General features: G+C 40.6%; 1 protein-coding gene across 5 annotated transcripts; it reads right to left on the bottom strand.

Annotated features, from left to right (window-relative positions):
* Window positions 1–354: 354 nt before the first annotated feature.
* Window positions 355–17,781, bottom strand: MS4A7 (membrane spanning 4-domains A7). Of its 5 annotated transcripts, none has more exons than XM_003826342.4 (7): window positions 17,619–17,781; window positions 12,995–13,154; window positions 11,063–11,197; window positions 9,511–9,567; window positions 6,688–6,894; window positions 3,502–3,603; window positions 355–2,501 (listed from the first exon to the last, which is right to left on the bottom strand). In XM_003826342.4, exons 2-7 carry the CDS (start codon window positions 13,139–13,141, stop codon window positions 2,427–2,429), a joined length of 723 nt encoding a protein of 240 aa, XP_003826390.4. In that variant the 5' UTR covers window positions 13,142–13,154; window positions 17,619–17,781; the 3' UTR covers window positions 355–2,426. The 5 variants fall into 5 exon arrangements, with proteins under 5 accessions (XP_003826390.4, XP_034788594.3, XP_008950021.4 ...); XM_034932703.3 differs by having other exon boundaries at window positions 17,667–17,780; XM_008951773.5 differs by having other exon boundaries at window positions 12,995–13,103; window positions 17,619–17,773.
* Window positions 17,782–18,421: the final 640 nt, after the last annotated feature.

Below are 18,421 nucleotides of genomic sequence, written 5' to 3'. Positions count from 1 at the left end.
CCTTACACATATGTTCATGAGTTATAAAGGAACTAAAACTTATGGAATATTCCTTATGTTCTGGGAACTGTGTAGAAGGTGTTGACATGCACTAACATTTATTCTTTTAACAGTTCTACAATGCTGAAACTGAGGAACAGCAAGGTTATGTCACCCAAAGACATACAGGACAGGGAAGGGGCAAACTCAACTTGACCTGTCTCCAAAATCTATGTTTTTTAAACTCAGCCACGCTTCTGCCCTCCTTTGAAAGGAGTTTCTTTTACTTGATGAATTTTCTAACTTACTGTTTAACCATATTTCTCTGTATTATAAAAATCAGTAGATAACTTTGAATTTCGATTTTTTTCCATCTTTATTGAGGTATATTTGACAAATAAAAATTATATATATTTAGGGTGTACTACATGTTTTGATATACATATACATTCCAAAATGATTACCACAATCCAGCTAATTAACATATCCATCACCTCACGTAGTTATCTTTTTTCTTTTTTTGTAGTGAGAACATTTAAGAACATTTAACAATTCTTTGCATTTTCAAATTAAACAAAAAAAAAATCAGTAGTAAAGATGCTATAGGACCAGATGGAGTTGCCCCTTTATAACAGAGAATATTTTAGCTTTCATAAAGTTAAGCAAAATCTAATGATAGTCAAATCCTTCCTGGTTTGAACTACACAAATACTAATTAAAACAACAGAAACTGCCTTTAGAAATTTTGCTTCCCATATTGATCCTTTATATTCCTAAATTTATTACAATTTTAACTATGAGATCATGAAGGTAAATTGTTTCATAAAGCTAAAACCAATGTATACACATAATAACTTGAGTATTTCCTGGTTTGTAGCGACCATCGATAGCAGGGCATCTCAAAATGAGCACTGATGACATTTGGACTCAATAATTCTTTGTTGTAGAAAGTTATAAGATATATATTTTTTAAACTATGCTACTCCTCATTTATTTAGGAAACCTCATATGCATAGAGAGTGCAAAGTTAAACTGCAGCCACACTGGAATTTCCATAATTGCCCAAGAAATCGAGTTTAATGCAGAGGCTCACACAGAACATATTACACAAAGAACAGACAAGATAATTGCAGCAATGACTGGGAAGAAAGAATACGCCCATGTGGTACAAAGTGCAGGGGTGATTATCTGAATTACAAAACTGTGCTATAGATCAAAATAGAGCTAATACCCAAACAAAGAAATAGACATTATTCTTTTCAGCATGAGCAGCATTTAGCTCCAAGCTAGAAGCAGAAAACATGCCAGTCAGAGATTATCTGTAATTTGTTAAGACTAAGATGTCTTCATTGACTCCTACCCTGAAATGACAGAAGAGAACATAGTTTATGTGCCAACGACTAAATATTATTTTTTATTTTATTTTATTCATTTATTTAAAATAAATGAATTCAAAGACTATATATAGTCTATTTTTATTTTTATTTATTTATTTTATTTATTTTGAGATGGAGTTTTGTTCTTGTAGGCTGGGCTGGAATGCAATGGTGCAGTCTCCGCTCACTGCAACCTCCCCTTCCCGGGTTCAAGTGATTCTTCTGCCTCAGCCTCCCAAGTAGCTGGAACTACAGGTGCGCACCACCATGCCTGGCTAATTTTTTGTATTTTTAGTAGAGACGGGGTTTCACCTTGTTGGCCAGGCTGGTCTCAAACTCCTGACCTCGGGTGATCTGCCCACCTCGGCCTACCAAAGTGCTGGGATTACAGGTGTGAGCCACCATGCCCAGCCAAGAAGGCCGTTTTTAAACAACAGAATGAGCACCACTGGTTGGTGCTACAGGATTGCAGAGATTTGGATTTACATGGTAAGATTCATGGGAGGCAGGGACATGCTTGCTGTGTGTTGAGAGGTAATCCTGCGCACTTGAGAAGATCTCTTTGCTGTCTTCCACCTAATGGCTCATGAAAAAGGGCCCAGTAGATCTGTTTCTCAGAGAGTGTCCAGGGCAGAGTAGTTTAATTATATGTAGTCTTTAATTTTTAATTAAAGTTTTCTTACACTCCCTAATATGTAATATTTAAGCAGTATGAGTGTGAAAATAATACAGAAACAGCCTGCAGAGTCACGCGACTTACCAAATTCACACTAGCATGAGTGCACATTTTCCCTTCTGTGTATCACCTTCTGCTCAGTTTACCCAAAGCAGTTTATAAAGTTTATGACCATTTTGGAAGACTGGCTGATAACATTTTACTGACTTGGGCTTTGAGGAAATTATTTTCAAGAGAAATTAAATAACGACTCATAGTAAACAAATACAAAACAAAAGCTTTTTTTTTTTTAGTTTGTTTCACAGTATCTAAAATGGCAGAGATTTCAGGAAAGTCTAATCACACTTGACCATGAGTGTTGAGTTGCTTTTCCTTCCTCTGAGGCCAAGAGTTACTTATATCCAAGACCGTGAAGAACTCTTTTTGACCTGTTGGATATGATCTTGTGACTGGGTCAAGGAAAATGAACTCTAGAAAATACATAATTGGTTAGAATTTTTAAACTTTGATTTCGGAGATTAAAAAAGATAACTCATAATACCTTTTCCCCAAGTTTTGTGTAGTACTAGTTCTTCCAACTTTGCCATAATATGTAATTGCAGCAATATTAATTAAAAATAATGCAATTCTCCAGTCTGCTAATTATTTTACTATTTTAAATAGGATCATAGTTAAATCATAATTCATCCAAATTCTATAAACATTTCTTTTGTTGTTGTAGCCTTTAGGGGAAATGAAAATATTTTAAAATTATAACATCAAGAGCTAAGGGGATGTAAGGAAGAGCACAGGGAAGCATAAACAGGACAGAGACATTCTAGTAAAGTCTCATCACATTAACAAGGAAACTTGGCTAGGGAGACTCTCTCGGGAGGCAGGTGGCTGTGTTCCTGATAAAAGTGAGGGGATACGCGTTCTCATTCTCAGCCCAATAGTCTGTGTCATTCATTTTCTATGTAATTTTATCCAAGCTGTGGTTCTTTCATGAGGGGTTGGGCTATGTGATTTCTAAAACCAACTAGCTTCATATTAAGCAATTCTCTAACTGGTCTGCTTCCCAGTAGACACCAGCTGATCCCAGATGACCAGAGTGTCCTCCGGAAGGAGCCCATTTATACGAACTCTTTTTTTTTTTGAGACTGAGTCTCACTCTGTCACCCAGGCTGCAGTGCAGTGGTGTGATCTCAGCTCACTGCAACCTCCACCTCCTGGGTTCAAGCAATTCTCCTGCCTCAGCCTCCCAACTAGCTGGGACTACAGGCGTGTGCCACTGCACCTGGCTAGTTTTTCATATTTTTAGTAGAGACGGGGTTTCACTGTTAAACTCATTTTTTTAAATTATAAAAGTGGCCTTCCACATGCACCTCATGAACAATAATTGATTCTTCTTTTTGCCACTTTTTGAGATTGGATTATTGTAGCCTGGACCTGAGACACAGCAGGTATCACGCGACATGTCAGCATACTCACCCCAGGGTTGTTGGAGTAGAGCTGTTTCCACCAAAAGACAGAACTGTATGCGGCTAATAAGAGCTCCAGCACAGTGAAGACGAGCATCACCACTAGGACACCCTGCAAATCAGGACATGAATGGCTGGTACCCAAGACAAGCTAGCCCTTGTGCCTGGCTAAGAGGAGACAGGGCGATGAGGCTCCAGCAATGCAGAGAAAAGGAGACAGGGAAAATTGCTTAATCCTCTTTTCTGCTTTCTTTTTCAGATTTCTTAATAGATGAAGGGAAATAAGCAGCAACGGCATCATCTCAGAACTTTGGTATCCCACCTAATGATAGATGAGAGTAATCTGCCACTTATCTCTGGTTGCTTTTATTATTTTCTTTTTGACTATGGTGTTTTTATTGTCATGATGATATTTCTAGGTGTGTATTTGATTCTGTGTATCCTGCAGTGGTCTCAGTGCATTCCTTCAATCTGAAATCTCATGTTTTTATTAAATTCTAAAAAATTTCTAGTTATTTACTTTTACATATACTCTCTCTTTTATAATCTCTCACTGGGACTCCTACTAGATATGTACTGAACCTCTCCACTTCCCTGCATCCATCATGCCTTTTAGGCTTTCATCCATCTTTTCCAAACACACATAATGTGTTGTGTTCTGTGTGATTTAATCAAATCTAAATTCCATTTCACTCTTTGTTTCCTTGAATATATTGAATCTGCTGTTTAACTGATCTGCTCAGTTTTTAATTTCAAAGACAATTTTCATTTCCAAGTATGTGATTTCATTTTTTTCTCAAATGCACATATCTTTTTTTTCCTTTACTGTCCTTTTTTTTCCATTTTGGTTTCTATTACTTTTTTTTTTTTTTTTTAGACAGGGTCTCATTCTGTCACCCAGTCTGGAGTGCAATGGTGTGATCTCAGCTCACTGCAACCTCTGCCTCCCGAGTTCAAGTGATTCCCCTGCCTCAGCCTCCCAAGTAGCTAGGATTACAGGCATGTACCACCCTCCCTGGCTAATTTTTGTATTTTTAGTAGAGACGGCATTTCACCATGTTGGCCAGGCTGGTCTCAAACTCCTGGCCTCGGGTGATCCACCCGCCTCAGCCTCCCAATGTGCTGGAATTACAGGTGTGAGCCACTGCACCTGGCCTGGTTTCTATTACTTTTTAAACATCTTTAATGATTTAAAATGTATTTTCATAATAGCCTTGTTCAAATTATTATGTTATCTCCAATTCTTGAGCTTCTGACTTTCATGTTTCCCCATTTGCTGCCGCTACTCATTTTTTTGTGCTGTTGTTATGTTTCTCATAATATTTTGGTTATTAGATAACTTCAGTGTGTAGATGGTGGTAGTGGTAGGGTTCTTTGATAGGGAGGCATCTTATAAGTTGGGTTTACGGACATCTCCTTAGATAGTAGTTTTAGATTTGATTCTGCTAGAACCTTAGAAGTTTCACATATCTCGTAACAGTTTTTAACTTAATGCTTTTATTTGAGGTTCCCCTATTCTATATGTAACTATGAATTCAGATGGCACACTTGCACAAAGCTTAGTGAGCTGACGGAAGGTTTTCTTGAAACTTCTTGGGATGTTGGGCAGAATTTTCTTTATATTATTTTCACAAATTGAGTAAATATTCAGTATCAGCTTTCAACATATTTGCAGGGTACTCCATATGAGCTTTATGGCCCTGTCCAATGCCAAATCTTGTCATGGATGTTAAAACTGTGTGATCCTAGCCTCTAATACCAATATTCCTATTCAGACTTCCTTGGTATTTTGGCCTCAGCTCTTGTTTGATGATTTGGCTTTAGGATCCTTCTTAGCTTCTGGAACCTAAGTCATCTTTCTTCTTAGATTTGTTTTTCCTTCTGCCCTCCCTTCCTTTCTTCTTCCAACTTTGGCTATATATTTTTTAATTTTTAAAATTTCATTACTTTTGTTCAGGTAATTGCTGTGTAAATTAACAAAGAGTAGGCCTTTGGAGTCTGCTTAGTCTGCTATGTTGCAACTTCTCTGATATTGTAGGAAGTTCTTTTGGACTCCAGTTGTCTCAGAATGGGAGGCAGTTTGGGGTAATGAAATTCATTTTCTTTAAATTAAACCCCCAATATGCCTCTCCCACCCCCATTGCTTTACCACATGTCTGTCCTACACCAGGATGACACTATCTACTGGGTTTCCTCCAGACGGGTCTCTGTGCTCTTCCACTTCCTCAAGCTCCTGAACCAAAGGGGTTGCTTTTGACAATCTCTGGGTCACATGAGCAGACCCACAGGAGTGCAAAAGCTTGCACACATTTTCTGAGATTTGTGAGATAGATGGATCCAAGGGAATGAGAGATACTACCTTGGGTTCCCTGTGCTCCTACTAGGAGGATTCATAGAGGAAGAAGTCTTTCTTCTTAAAAGGCCACTGGTTTATGGTTTTAACACCATGATACTATATTTATAGGATTGAATAAGCAAGGCTTGTCACCACGAACAGGTAGTGATCATCAAGTTTGGGAGAAAGGTGCCAAGAAAATGCTGCCCAGAGAGGTTGACATTTTTTCTAGAAGTCAAATCCGCTGTCTCCCTTCCCACCACTCTCTGTCAGCCCTGTTAGACCAAAGTACAAAATAACTATGTATTTGGACTTAAGGTTCAAGTTTTGTGCCTAACATAATGTAGCATACAGGCTTGCATTTGAAGATTAACTTAAACACCGTACAGCCTCTGCTAGTCCTCAATTCACTGATGATCAGAAGACAAGCATCTTTAAGGGGTAGGGGCATCCAACCCCTGGAAAAGAACCCAAAAGAATCCCAAATTAAAATATAATTCAAATGAAGAATATTTCTGCCTGTGATGAGTAGGAAGAATATTTCTGCCTGTGATGAGTACAACAAAGGTTGTACTTTAAGAGTTAAACCCATTAAGGTTGGAATGTTTGTGATTAAGAAAGACCAGTGGAGGGATAGACTCCCTACTGTCCTTCTTGATTTCCTCTTTTGACTTTCTATAATACATCCCCCACACCATGCAGTCAGCAGACAGGCCTCTTCCAACCACAGGTTTTTGTTTTTTTCTGTCTGTCTCCAGGCATTCGGACCGACCAACCAGAGACTGCCAGAAAAGCAGAGAGTATGCAAAGGGGAGACACAGAGATTTCACATGACAGGATATTCAGTCTGAAACTACTCACTGTTAAACTGACACTGGTCAGGAGACAATCTTTGATTTCATATATTGGATAATAGTACTCCGAATAAGGCAATGAGGATAGATAATCCGTTTCTGAGCCACAATGTTGAGAGGCAGTCCTCAGGGCTACCATGCTGTCAGCAAGGAGGAAGAGGCCTGCTCCTGCAGTAACAGAACTCACTGCATTTGAGGTCAAGCTGCTCAGGTTCTGGAAGAGAAACTCTGCATTGGGTTCTCATCACAGAATCAGCACGTGACACTATTAGTCCTCTGTCCATTGTACTGCAATGGTGCTTCCTTGGGTCTGTTTCCTTCCTGTTTCCTTGTGTGGGCACAAACTGTGTTTTATTCATCTTTGTATCTCTTGTCGCTATTTAGTTAATCATGTGATATAATTAGTAAATGCTTATTGAATAAGAAAATGCATGGATAAGTCCTCCTTAGGGAGAGGGGTTCTGGCCCATTGACTCTCTATAGCACTCAAGATAGAGACAGTGCTGCTCAGGTCACTGCCAACATCTCCCATGACTTCCTCAATAGCCTTAGAATCATTCTGTTGCCTTCAGGGCTTCTAGAATATGGACTTCGGTCCCCTCTGGTAAATTGAATCCATGACTTTGATTTACATAAAAGAGCAGCTTCAGAGAAAAGGTGGAGGCAAACTGGAAAAGTTGGAAAACCTATCTATAGGTCTGTGAGAACATAAAATAGGCTTTCAATTGACAAGCAATTGATCTTGAATTGACAATCAATATTTGTTCAATATGACAAGCGTATGCCTTCGATTTTCCTAAGTGACAGGGCATGAGGCAGAGGCACATGGGCTTAGACCCTGTGCTTCTCTCTCCACCCATTCACAAACAGAAATATTATCAGACTGTAGCCACTTTTCCCACAAACCTTGGAGGGAGAAAGGGAGGAAGCAGCTATAAAGCCTTTGCTTCTCTCCGTAGCAGCCTTTCTCTCTTCCCTGCCACACACCCATAGAGGTGATTTAGGGAAAAGCCACATCCTGACTCAAGAAGATACAGGGCCTGGCTAGGCACAGATGAGGACACATGGATGGTGCATGAGGCTGGTATATGCTCCTGATGATTGAAGCTGCAGTCTAGAACCCAGGATTATGGAAGAGGGTTTTGAAGAGTTCACAGCATTCATTGGTTGGAGTCATAGTTCTGGACTTAGAATCTGAAATCCTCTCCTCCTATCCCAGCTCTGTCACTGACCCATCTGTCACTGATCCATCTGTGTGCTTGAGCAAGTCCTTCTTACTCTGGGCTTCAGTTATCTCTTTTATAAAATGTGGAAGATGAATCTTCTGATCTCAGAAGTGGCTTCCCAAATGCACTGAATACACAGAAAGGGAAATCTATGCTTGGACTTGACAACAATGTGGGCTCCACAAGTGGGACAAAGAACAACATGTGGGCTCCATTGCTTATATGGTAGCTTTGGGCAAAGATACTGCCCACTGGGACTACTTTTCCTTCAAAGACTCAGCACATGAATCCATATAGCTACAGAGCTGGAGTAGAAAAGGGCAGGACAACCATCCTTCCCAACATACATTGTCTTCCAGTGATGCTTAAACAGAGAGGAGCATGTGCTGGAAACCTCGCACAGAGCCTGGCACATCAGTGTCTTTGCTAGTGAATCGTCATGCTATGGGAGAATCCTGTCTCCTAAAATGTAGAAGAGGAGTTGGGAAATGGTGTGGTGAATGTGGTTCTCATAGGCCTGATCCACCTGTAGGTAGGTATTCCAACTTCTTCAGTTTGCTTTTGTCTTTTCTCTGAAGCCGCTCTTTTAAGTAAGAAGACATACATTGGGTTTCTAGGGAGGGACCAAAGGTCATATTCTAGATGCACTTAGGGCAATATAATAATTCTAAAGTTGTTGAGGAAGCCAGGGGTATGTTGGCAGTGGCATGAGTGGTATTGTCTTTGAGTTTGGTGCTGCAATCAGTGCTGACATTGCAGACATCCCCCTCACCCCTACTCCATCACCCTCATTTTCTCCCACCTTACTTTAAACTGATTTTTTTTTTCAAACATCCAATTATCAAGCATGGGTCTTTGGATGGAAATAGTCTCCTCCAGCCTGGATGAAGATGGCAACACCCTCTTCTGACAGGGGAATGAATGCCTCCCCACCTGATATTTGACTGAAAGAGGTTTATTTCAGTTGCTTAAATAGTAGAACTTTGAAAATATATCATGGACTTCTTTCAACTTGTTACCATGGTCACAGAGTAGGGTAAACCAGTTATTCTGTTTTGCCTGGGGAGTAAGGGGTTTCCCAGGATACAGGCTTTCTGGGCTAAAACTGAGACAGTCCTGGGAAGACCAAACAATTGGTCACCCTGACGCTGAAGGGCTGGAATTTGTGTGAAGTCCCAACTCTATGAATGGGGACATTTGGCATCAAAAAGAACCCCAAGAGGCAGGTTTTATAGAAAAAAGGATCTGTAGGCTCTCTCTGGGATGGGTGGCTACCTTATTCAAGGTCAAGGTTACAAGCTATAAAGAGTCCATGGTACATTTAAAAATGTACACTTTTTAAATAACTGAGGTAAACCTCCTCCAAGCTTGGAATATAATCCAGGAGCAACATTGTGTAGACGAAAGAGCACTGGTCTAGAAGGCAAGAAATTTGGGCTCTACTCTTGGTTCTACCAATGGGACAGCCAGGAAAACCTGGGCTTCCTAGCCTGTTCTAAGCTTTTTCTCTCTAAATTGTAAAATAGGGATTTTTAAACTAGAAGAATTAACTCTGATGTTCCTTCAATTCCAACCAGCTGAGATTTGATGGTCCTTATACTTACAAAGGGCTTAGTTGATTGTTTTCCAGAGATAATTGAGAGGGATCCAGTAATGCCAAACTGCCCAGAAGAGAGAGAAATGATCAGTTCAGTTGTCTTGTGGAAATGTACCCACCATGTCACTGTCAATCACTCAATCAAAAAGTGATGTTGGAAAACTTTTAGGGAGAGAACACTGCAGAAATCTTGTGGATCTATATTGCTAGATAGGCCTAATTCCCACCTGATATAAGAATGTCTATATTGACTTTGAATGACATGCAGATGCACAGAGGGGTTGGATTTGTTTTAGTGGAAATCACTAGGAACTGAGGAGGCCTGGAGAAAAGGTGTACCTGGGAAGGAGAAGAGTGTTACTAAATTACAGGGTTGAAAGAGAAGAGGTTGAGATGGACCAATGACTTGAATGGACAGAGAGATTGGAACAGCCAACAGAAGCACTCAGGAAAGAGGCTCTGATGGGACAAGGTGCAGAAACACATGGACTGGAAGTTATTGGTGTATGTTGCTTGAGTCAGAATGGGAGTCGAGGAAAGTGGGAAGAGCAGGCTCAGACGTGAAGTCGTTATCACAAAGCCCCAGAAATCAGTATTTAATCTCAGTGGTATTAAAGATCCAGCTGGCAGAGGAAGGGTATTCTGAGAAGCTGAAAAGTTGCTTAAGTGTGTGGCTTGGATATTGAATAATCACAGGCAAAGAGGGTCCAGTATGAGCTAACGCTAGCTTCTCTAAGGAGATGTGGGGCCCACAACCACTGGTTACAGGAGAAGTCAAGGACAAATTGTGCTCTGGGGCAGGACCAGGGCCTCCTTATGTGACTGCACAGTTTGTGTTCACACAGGGACTGTATCCACACAGAAGTGGTACCTTAGTATAGTTCATTTGCCCAGAATATTTGCTTTTTATCCTTTGTACCAAATACTACGTGGAGAAGAAATAACCCTTTGTGGGAAGTGTGAGTCTGCCCTGGCCACTCTCTGAAAAATGGATCTACTGGGCCCTTTTTCATGAGCCATTAGGTGGAAGCCAGCAAAGAGAGTTTCTCTAGTGCTCAGGGTTACCTCTGGACACACAGCAAGCATGTCCCTGCCTCCCATGAATCTTAACCCTTGTTAATCCAAATCTCTGCAAACCTGTGGCATCAACCAGTGGTGCTCGTTTTATTGTTTAAAAATGGCCTTCTCACTCTCTACCTGAAAAGTTGATTATTCTTACAATAGAGGGAATCCAATGGCCTCATCAAAGCCTCAAAGAGGGATATGGAAAAGCATCCACTTTTCTAGAGGTATGCTGTAATGCCAGGTAAGAAATTCTGTGCTGGTATACCCATTGTATTACCATTCCCTCTTGCCCCCTGCTCTGCAGGAAGACAGATTAAGTCTCTCTGCTGCTCTTCTTGAATAGGGGAAATGTGATGTGGGGCAATGATAGAAGGAAAGTCGAGGCCTTGCCGCCTTTTGCCTCCTGGCCTCTTGGAGTCTGAGTCACTCCACGACTATGCACCTGGTTAGCATTTATAAAGCATGTCCCCTCTTAGAGTCCCCATTCTACTCACACACAGAGCTCCTAAAAATGGGTACCCAGACATCAAAGTGGTGGAAATTGCTGGATTGAAGTGGGAGGGGTAGGGAGCAAAAACCAAGATGGCCCCCAGACTTGAAATCAACAGGCAACACAGGATCTGGACAGTCTACAAGAGAGAAGACAGGAAATCTAGACTGCACTTCAAACAGATAAAAGTGATTATTTGAATGCACATGGTAAAGTATAAAGAGTATAAAATACATTATAATTTGTTATATTAAAGAGGAAAAATGTTACAAGGAGCCAATCGATATGCTTCTAGAGGAAGTCATGTATAGCTAACCTCTTCTTTTCTGATAGGATTATTAAACCAGCAAATCGGAAAGTGATCATACACACATTTTAACTTTTTTTGAAAAAGATACTTGACAGTTTTTAAATTTATTTTCTTGAAAAGTAGATAAAAAAGTTGTCCAGTGAGGTGGAAATAGAGAGCAGACTTTTCACAGGAGTGTTAATGAAGAGATTTTTCAGTTGAAATTAGATAGAGCAGGTCATCTCTTCTGCTGTAATTCATCTTATTTTGTTCATCATTGGATTTTAATAATAATTATTTCGCAAGTGGAAGAACTGAAGTTTAGCTGTTAGCTTGCTCTAAAGCCCATGCTTTTGCTCATAGTTTAATGCATGTGCAATTGAAAGATGATGCAAACATAGGAGAAATAAAAAAAGAAGTCAACCATTCACATCATCAACAGTTATTGAATACCACAATAGGTATGTTGTGTGCCAGGCACGAGGGAATGAAGCAAATGAAAATCACTACCATTGGAGAGCTTATATGTGTACTATGTCTTGTCTGTAAAGGTACAGACAAGTTCCATGCAAGGCAGAATAGAGTTAAGAGCAAAGTAGTAGGACATGAGGCTTGTGAAGTACCGGAGGCATGGTGCAAACTATGTAGGGATTTTTAGGCTATGTTTTACCAACTTTGCTTTTCATTTTGAGCAAAAAAGGAATCCCACTGGATAATTTTGAGCCAGGAGAATACATGATCTAACTTTCATTTTTAAAAGATTACCCTACCTGCTGTACTAAGAATAGATTGTAAAGAAACAGGGCAGGGAGATCCATCTAAATAGGCAGTGAATAGGACCTGGGTATTATAAGAGGGTATTCAAAACCACATGGAGATTAAAGTTCTGGATATGAGGGATGATGATCTGGGACACTTGGATGTCTTATAGTTACTCATATGAACAGGGAAAAATGGGTCATGAGATTGGTCTTGATCGTCTCATCTCAAAATATTTGAAAAATAAGCTCAAAGTTAATTTAATCATATTGAGTAAAATCCATATGGTTAAATAGAAAATTTTTACTGTACTAATGACAAAATAAGAAAGACTAATTTGTGGCTGGGCACAGTGGCTCATGCCTGTAATCCCAGCACTTTGGAAGGCCAAGGCGGGCAGATCACAAGGTCAGGAGTTCAAGACCAGCCTGGCCAATATGGTGAAACCCCATCTCTACTAAGAATACAAAAATTAGCCAGGCGTGGTGGCGTGCACCCATAGTCCCAGCTACTCGGGAGGCTGAGGCAGAAGAATCACTTGAACCCAGGAGGCGGAGTTTGCAGTGAGCTGAGATCGTGCCACTGCACTCCATGCTGGGTGACAGAGGGAGATTCTGTCTCAAAATAAATAAATATATAAATAAATAATATAAGAAAGACTAACCTGTTAATTGTGAAGCATGCTAGTGAAAAAGATCTAGTGGTTTTAGTTTCTAGAAACTGCTGCAGAGCTTTAAGAGTCTTCCCTTAAAGCTCCATTTCATGTCCTCATTAGCCTGGAGTCAGCCAGAAGAGTGAAAGAGTTTCCCAGACCCACTGTAGATCTGTAGTCTAGATACATTTACGAAGTATTTTTTCAGTATTCCCCTTATAATGAGGTGGACTTACCCCAAGAACGGTGGTTTCTGTTGGCAGCCCGTTCTGCAGGTAATCTTCGTTTTGGTACATGTGTCCAGGTTTCTCTCTTTGAGGGATAGTGACGCCCTTTGGTGTAAAGCTGTGAGAAACCCCCGTGGTTTGGGATTGTAATAGCATGATGATGATGATGCTGGAAGAGGCATCAAAACTCAGTTACTTCCCAAGGTTTGACTTACAGACATAAACTTCCCAGGGACCATACTTTGTAGGAACTTAAGAAGGTATTTGCCATTATTCCAAGGCTGGTTGTCCTTCAGAAACAAAACATGGGGATCAGTGGAGCATTGGAAAGTGGGCATGCTGGGCACAGTTCATCCATTGTGGTCAAGAAGCATGTCACTGGGAGAGTACTGTACACATTTTGAGGGGTCCCACAATTGAGAGGTGAGCAAATCACATAGAACTTGCTTTGTAGCCCTGAATGTGTCCATCTCCCTCTCCCTCCAGTGACCTCTGCTTCCAGCTTCCCTTCCCTATCTCCTGTGTCTCTGCTTCACTTGTGCTACCTTCTCACACCACATCTTCCAGGATTACACTTTTATGCTACACCTGCACTGATCGGTCTTCTACTCCAGTCTTCATTTTGTCTTCATAAAAATGTTGAGGATGAATGCTGTTCCACTTTCCTTTCCTATAGCGAGATGGCCTGTCCCATCCGGAATCTTCCTCCTTGCTTATATTGGCTTCGTAATTAGTAATGTAAACATTTACTTAACTCCTGCTGAATTCCAAGTATTAGACCATTGCAGCTCTAATCCTTATAACAACCCTGTAACTTACATGTTATTAAATCAATTTTATACATTAGAAACCTGGGGCTAATAAGCTCAAGTGACTTTCATTGAATGAAATAGTCACATAAAGTACTTAGCCTGGCACTTAGAATGTGTTCAATATATGGTAGCAAATATTAACAGCCTGTGTTTACATGACTGGATTGAGACTTATCTGGCTCAGACGCTTGTGATATTTTTTTCTCTACGCCATGTTAATTCTCCTCCTGTTCCTCTTCCTTCCTTTCTTCCTTCCTAACATTTCCAGTTCCCTTGTAGATTCCAGGAGCAAGTTGTCTGCCACCACTAACTCAGCAGCATTGCTGGGCCTCTGTGGTGTCAGCAACAAGGCTCAGCACCTGAAATGTTGCCCAGATTTGTTTTCAGCTCAACATTCTCCCTACTGAAGGCCAGAGTTTAGTTAAAGGCTTGTCATCCTTGAAAGGTGCCACAGCTCTGCTACCTGACATTTTGCCTCAATGTGTTGGTGCTTTAGGAATGGTTCCGGCCTCTCTTGGGTGGAGTGAACAACATGTAAAAATTGGAAATGACACCTAGAATCTCTTCCTAGTGAGGGAGATGGAAAAGTGCACTGGGATGGGAGTCCAATGCCTAGGCATCTAGTTGCACATCTGAGCATATGTCTTGGAGTCCAGTCGTGTGTTCAGATCCCATATCCACCAGTTACTGCTAAACTCACCCTGGGCAAGGTATTTTCACCACTTCATAGGTTTGTGGTACAGGTTGGATAAGATGACACATATAATGGACTCAGCATAGGGGGAGGCATGTGATAAACTCCCAAAACATATCAGTTTTATCTAATATTCATTGGAAGCCCAGTTCTGATATTGATGAGCTGGCCGTAGGCAGGATACTTTCCCTCATTCATCCCCAGTTTCCTTATCTGTAAAATAAGGATAATGACACTATCCTGAAGGACTCTTGTGAGGATTTGAATGACACACGTGAGTGTCTTTTGTTGTAACTCTCTGAGTTTTATCAAGTGTTCCATAATAGTCAATCCATGTTTGGACCTCCATTTTATTTCTACTCCTAGATCTGTGCCTTAGTCTAGTTTCTCATGCTCTCCGGGCATGAGATACTTTATCTGAAGAATTATTAAACCTAAAGTTCTCTTTGTTTAAGGAGATAGTTTTCATTTCTTGGAGTTTTGAAATCTGGGTAGAAGTGTGGGTGAGGTTACATGTCCTATGAGGGGAATAATGTTGAAGCTGAATCCCTGCAGTGGAGTCAGGGTGAGCCTTCCAGCACATCTTTAAAGCCAGAGAAGGAGAAAAAGTTTCAGGCTTAGAGAAATTCTAGGTTCCAGAATCAAACAGTAGTTCATGATAAAATGATAATCATTGCTAACATTGATTGGGCACGTACTATGAATGTGGCATTCTATTAAGAGCTTTGTGACAGTCTCATTTAATCTGCAGTCTCAGAGATGGGTGCTGAACTTTGAAGATAAGAAAAATGAGGCTTGGAGAGGTGAAATAGCTTGTGCAAGATTGCTTATCTAGCAGGTAGTGGAGGCAAGATTTGGGCACAGGCCATCTAACACCAGAGCTCTTCTATATCCCTGTAGGTTTGTTCTTGCCCGGCTAGCTACAACTGGTTCTCATCCTCTCTATTCTTCCTCCCCTATTGTTGAAGCATTGGCTGCCACTCATCAGTTCCATATCCTCTCCCAGGGACATTGCTGATCTTAGGGAATATAGGTTGAAGATTTCTATTTCCCAACTTGCTTTCATGTTGTAGAAACTTGGCTTTTACCTTGCTCTGTGTGGCTCAATAGCCCAAATATACCAACTAGACTCCTTCCTACTAGTCTTCGTCACCAGCCTCCTGAGTTCTGGGTTCCTTTCTTTATTTTTCGAATCTCATACCTAAGGACTGCAGAAAATGCTTGATTCTCAGCCTGAAGCTAGGACTCGAAAGTTTAATTGATACTTTCAGGCTATAGCCTATCTGAGACCATGAACATTTATTTTCCTTTGTTATTTCTTAACTGTTTGTTCTGTTTGAAAGAGTGCATAAAGTACCACCATTACAAGGGAATACAGTTTGAAGAAGAAAACAAATTAGTTCCTTAACTTTCAACTGCCACCCGATCACTCTTGTTTCCTATGCACATATTCTTTACATTCTCTCTTCCCATCTGTCACTTTATCTCTCTCCTCTTTATATATGTTCACAGACATTCACAATTCTACGGAAATAGTCATTCTATCCATGCCATTTTATAACTGTTCTTTTTGTACTCAACATTATTCTGTAGACATCTTTGACCGATGAGTATAAATAATAAAAAGCCTAAATTTAAAAGCAAATGATAGATTCTGATACGTGGCACAACATGGATGAACCTTGAAGACAATATGGCAAGTGAAATAATCCAGTCACAAAAGGACAAATATTGTATGATTCTACTTATGTGAGGCACCTAGAAGAGTCAAATTCACTGAAAGTAGAATGGTGGTTGCCAGGGGCTGGCGGGAGAGGGGAATGGAAAGCTATTGTTTAATGGGCACGGAGTTCCAGTTTGGGAAGACAAGAAAGTTCTGGAGTTGGGTGGTGGTGATGGTTGCACAATGGTGTGAATGTGCTTAATGCCACTGAACTGTACACCTAAAAATGGTTAAGGCTGGGTGCAGCGGCTCATGCCTGTAATCCTAGCACTTTGGGAGGCCGAGGCGGGCAGATCACCTGAGGTCAGGAATTCAAGACCAGCGTGGCCAACATGGTGAAACCCCGTCTCTACTAAAAAAATACAAAAATTAGCCAGGCATGATGGTGAGTGCCTGTAATCCCAGCTACTCAGGAGGCTGAGATGGGAGAATCGCTTGAACCTGGAAGACGGTGGTTGCAGTAAGCCGAGATCACGCCACTGCACTCTAGCCTGGGTGACTGAGCAAAACTCTTTCTCAATTAAAAAACAAACAAACAAAAAACAACAAAAAAACACATGATTAAAAGGCTACAATTATTTTAAGTATATTTTACTACAACCAAAAAGCCAAATGGTATATTTAAATAAATGGAGGTCTCTAGATTCATTTAATCAGTCACATGTTCATGACTATTTAGGTGGTTTCTATTTTTTCTTTTTGCCACTATGAACAATGCAATAATGAACATCTTTGCACTTTTGTGATACCTCCTGCATTTAATTATCTCAGAGTGATGTATGGAAGTGGAATTATTACATTTAAATCTATGACACTTAAATTTTGATACACGTTGCTACTTTTAGAAGGAATCCTATATAACCAAGATTCTTTATGTTTCACAAAAGTCTCCAGACTGATGCTATCATCTTCAAACACCACAGTCTGAGAGGATGCTTTGTCCTTCCACATTCGCCTTGAGGAGATAGACTGGAGGGACCCACAGCTTTCAAGACAGCTCTAAAATCCATGCTTTGAAGATAAATCATGACATGGAGGTCAACAGCTCTGCCCAGCAATTTTCTGTATTACAGAATTAGAGTAGGACCATGGGGTTCTAATGCAAGATTCAGTCTAATTGCACAGTATTTGTTGAGAGTAGACTCTGTGTAAGACTGAGTGACACACCAGGAGAATGCAGAACATTGAGGAAAATCACCTCAATGAGGGAAACCTAAGAATGGTTTTACCCAATTTTCTTATTTGACAAGTGAGTAAACTGAGACCCAAAAAGGAGACTGAGCTGACGCTCCAACTCACACAGGTGGTCAGAATCAGAGACAGGATGATAATCCAATTCCCTGGCTGTCTTTTCAAAAGCACACAATCTTCCCCAAAAGTCATGATCTAAACCAAGGTGTCTACCTGTTCTCGCAGCCAGGTCCTGTGTGCTGCGGCTGGGGGTCAGCTCACCTCTGGGGAGCGCTCAGCTGGAACCTCCCACTGGCTGTTCCTGCCAGAACGATCTTGGTGCTCTGCTCTCCAGCCTCTGAGACTTCCTGTCCCTTTCTTAAAGCAGTATTTATGATTACACAGGATGTGAATTTTGCTGTAGTTACAGACAGTTGATATATAAAAAGTGCCTCTGCTTCCTCTTTCTAAATTCTGAGGTCTGGCAAAATGACACAAGATAGAAGTGACACATGAGAAAAAGACCTTTGTGCAGACTAGTGATTTGTACGGTCCCAGTTAAAATTCATTTTTCCTACTCCTACATAGAATTATTTAAGTCATCTAGTTTTGCTTAGCCTGAGTTTTCTTGTCTATTAAATAAATGGTGGATGGATAATAATAATTCCACTCTGTGGGTGTTGGGAGAATTAAAGAAAAAAGATGCAAAGAGTTTACAAAAAGTAGACAATAAATATTGATAATAGTAATGTTAGTTTTGAATTTTGGAGAATCTATTCTCTCACTTTCCAGGCTCTTGGTAAGCTGAAAGCAACCTGTGGAAAATTCCGTGTCCTTGTTACTTCTTTTGGGTGTTTCCATTCTCCATCTTTGGCCTCATGCTCAGGGAAGTCCAGGCACATCTTGGGAAAGATGCCAGTGGATTGGCGTCAGAGGCAGAGTCATCAGGCTCCACACAAGCTCATATTTGGGGAAGTATTTGTTGTTGAGGGGACACTGTTGCCACTTTCACATCCCTTTTAAGGCTTCTTGTAGAC

This window comes from Pan paniscus, chromosome 9 (genome assembly GCF_029289425.2).
Source record: "Pan paniscus chromosome 9, NHGRI_mPanPan1-v2.0_pri, whole genome shotgun sequence".
In the NCBI taxonomy this organism is placed as follows: domain Eukaryota; kingdom Metazoa; phylum Chordata; class Mammalia; order Primates; family Hominidae; genus Pan; species Pan paniscus.
Note: the sequence above shows the minus strand (reverse complement) of the source record. Positions and strands in the feature narration are given on the sequence as shown.

Bases quoted from the DNA above. Each gene is read 5' to 3' on its own strand.
- MS4A7 (XM_003826342.4), bottom strand. From the start codon at position 13,141: ATGCTATTACAATCCCAAACCACGGGGGTTTCTCACAGCTTTACACCA. The intron at 9,568-11,062 runs GTGAGTAGAATG...TCTTCTGGGCAG, and splicing joins CATTTTTAGGAGCTCTGTGT to TTTGGCATTACTGGATCCCT. The intron at 6,895-9,510 runs GTAAGTATAAGG...TTTCTCTTCCAG, and splicing joins AACAATCAACTAAGCCCTTT to AACCTGAGCAGCTTGACCTC.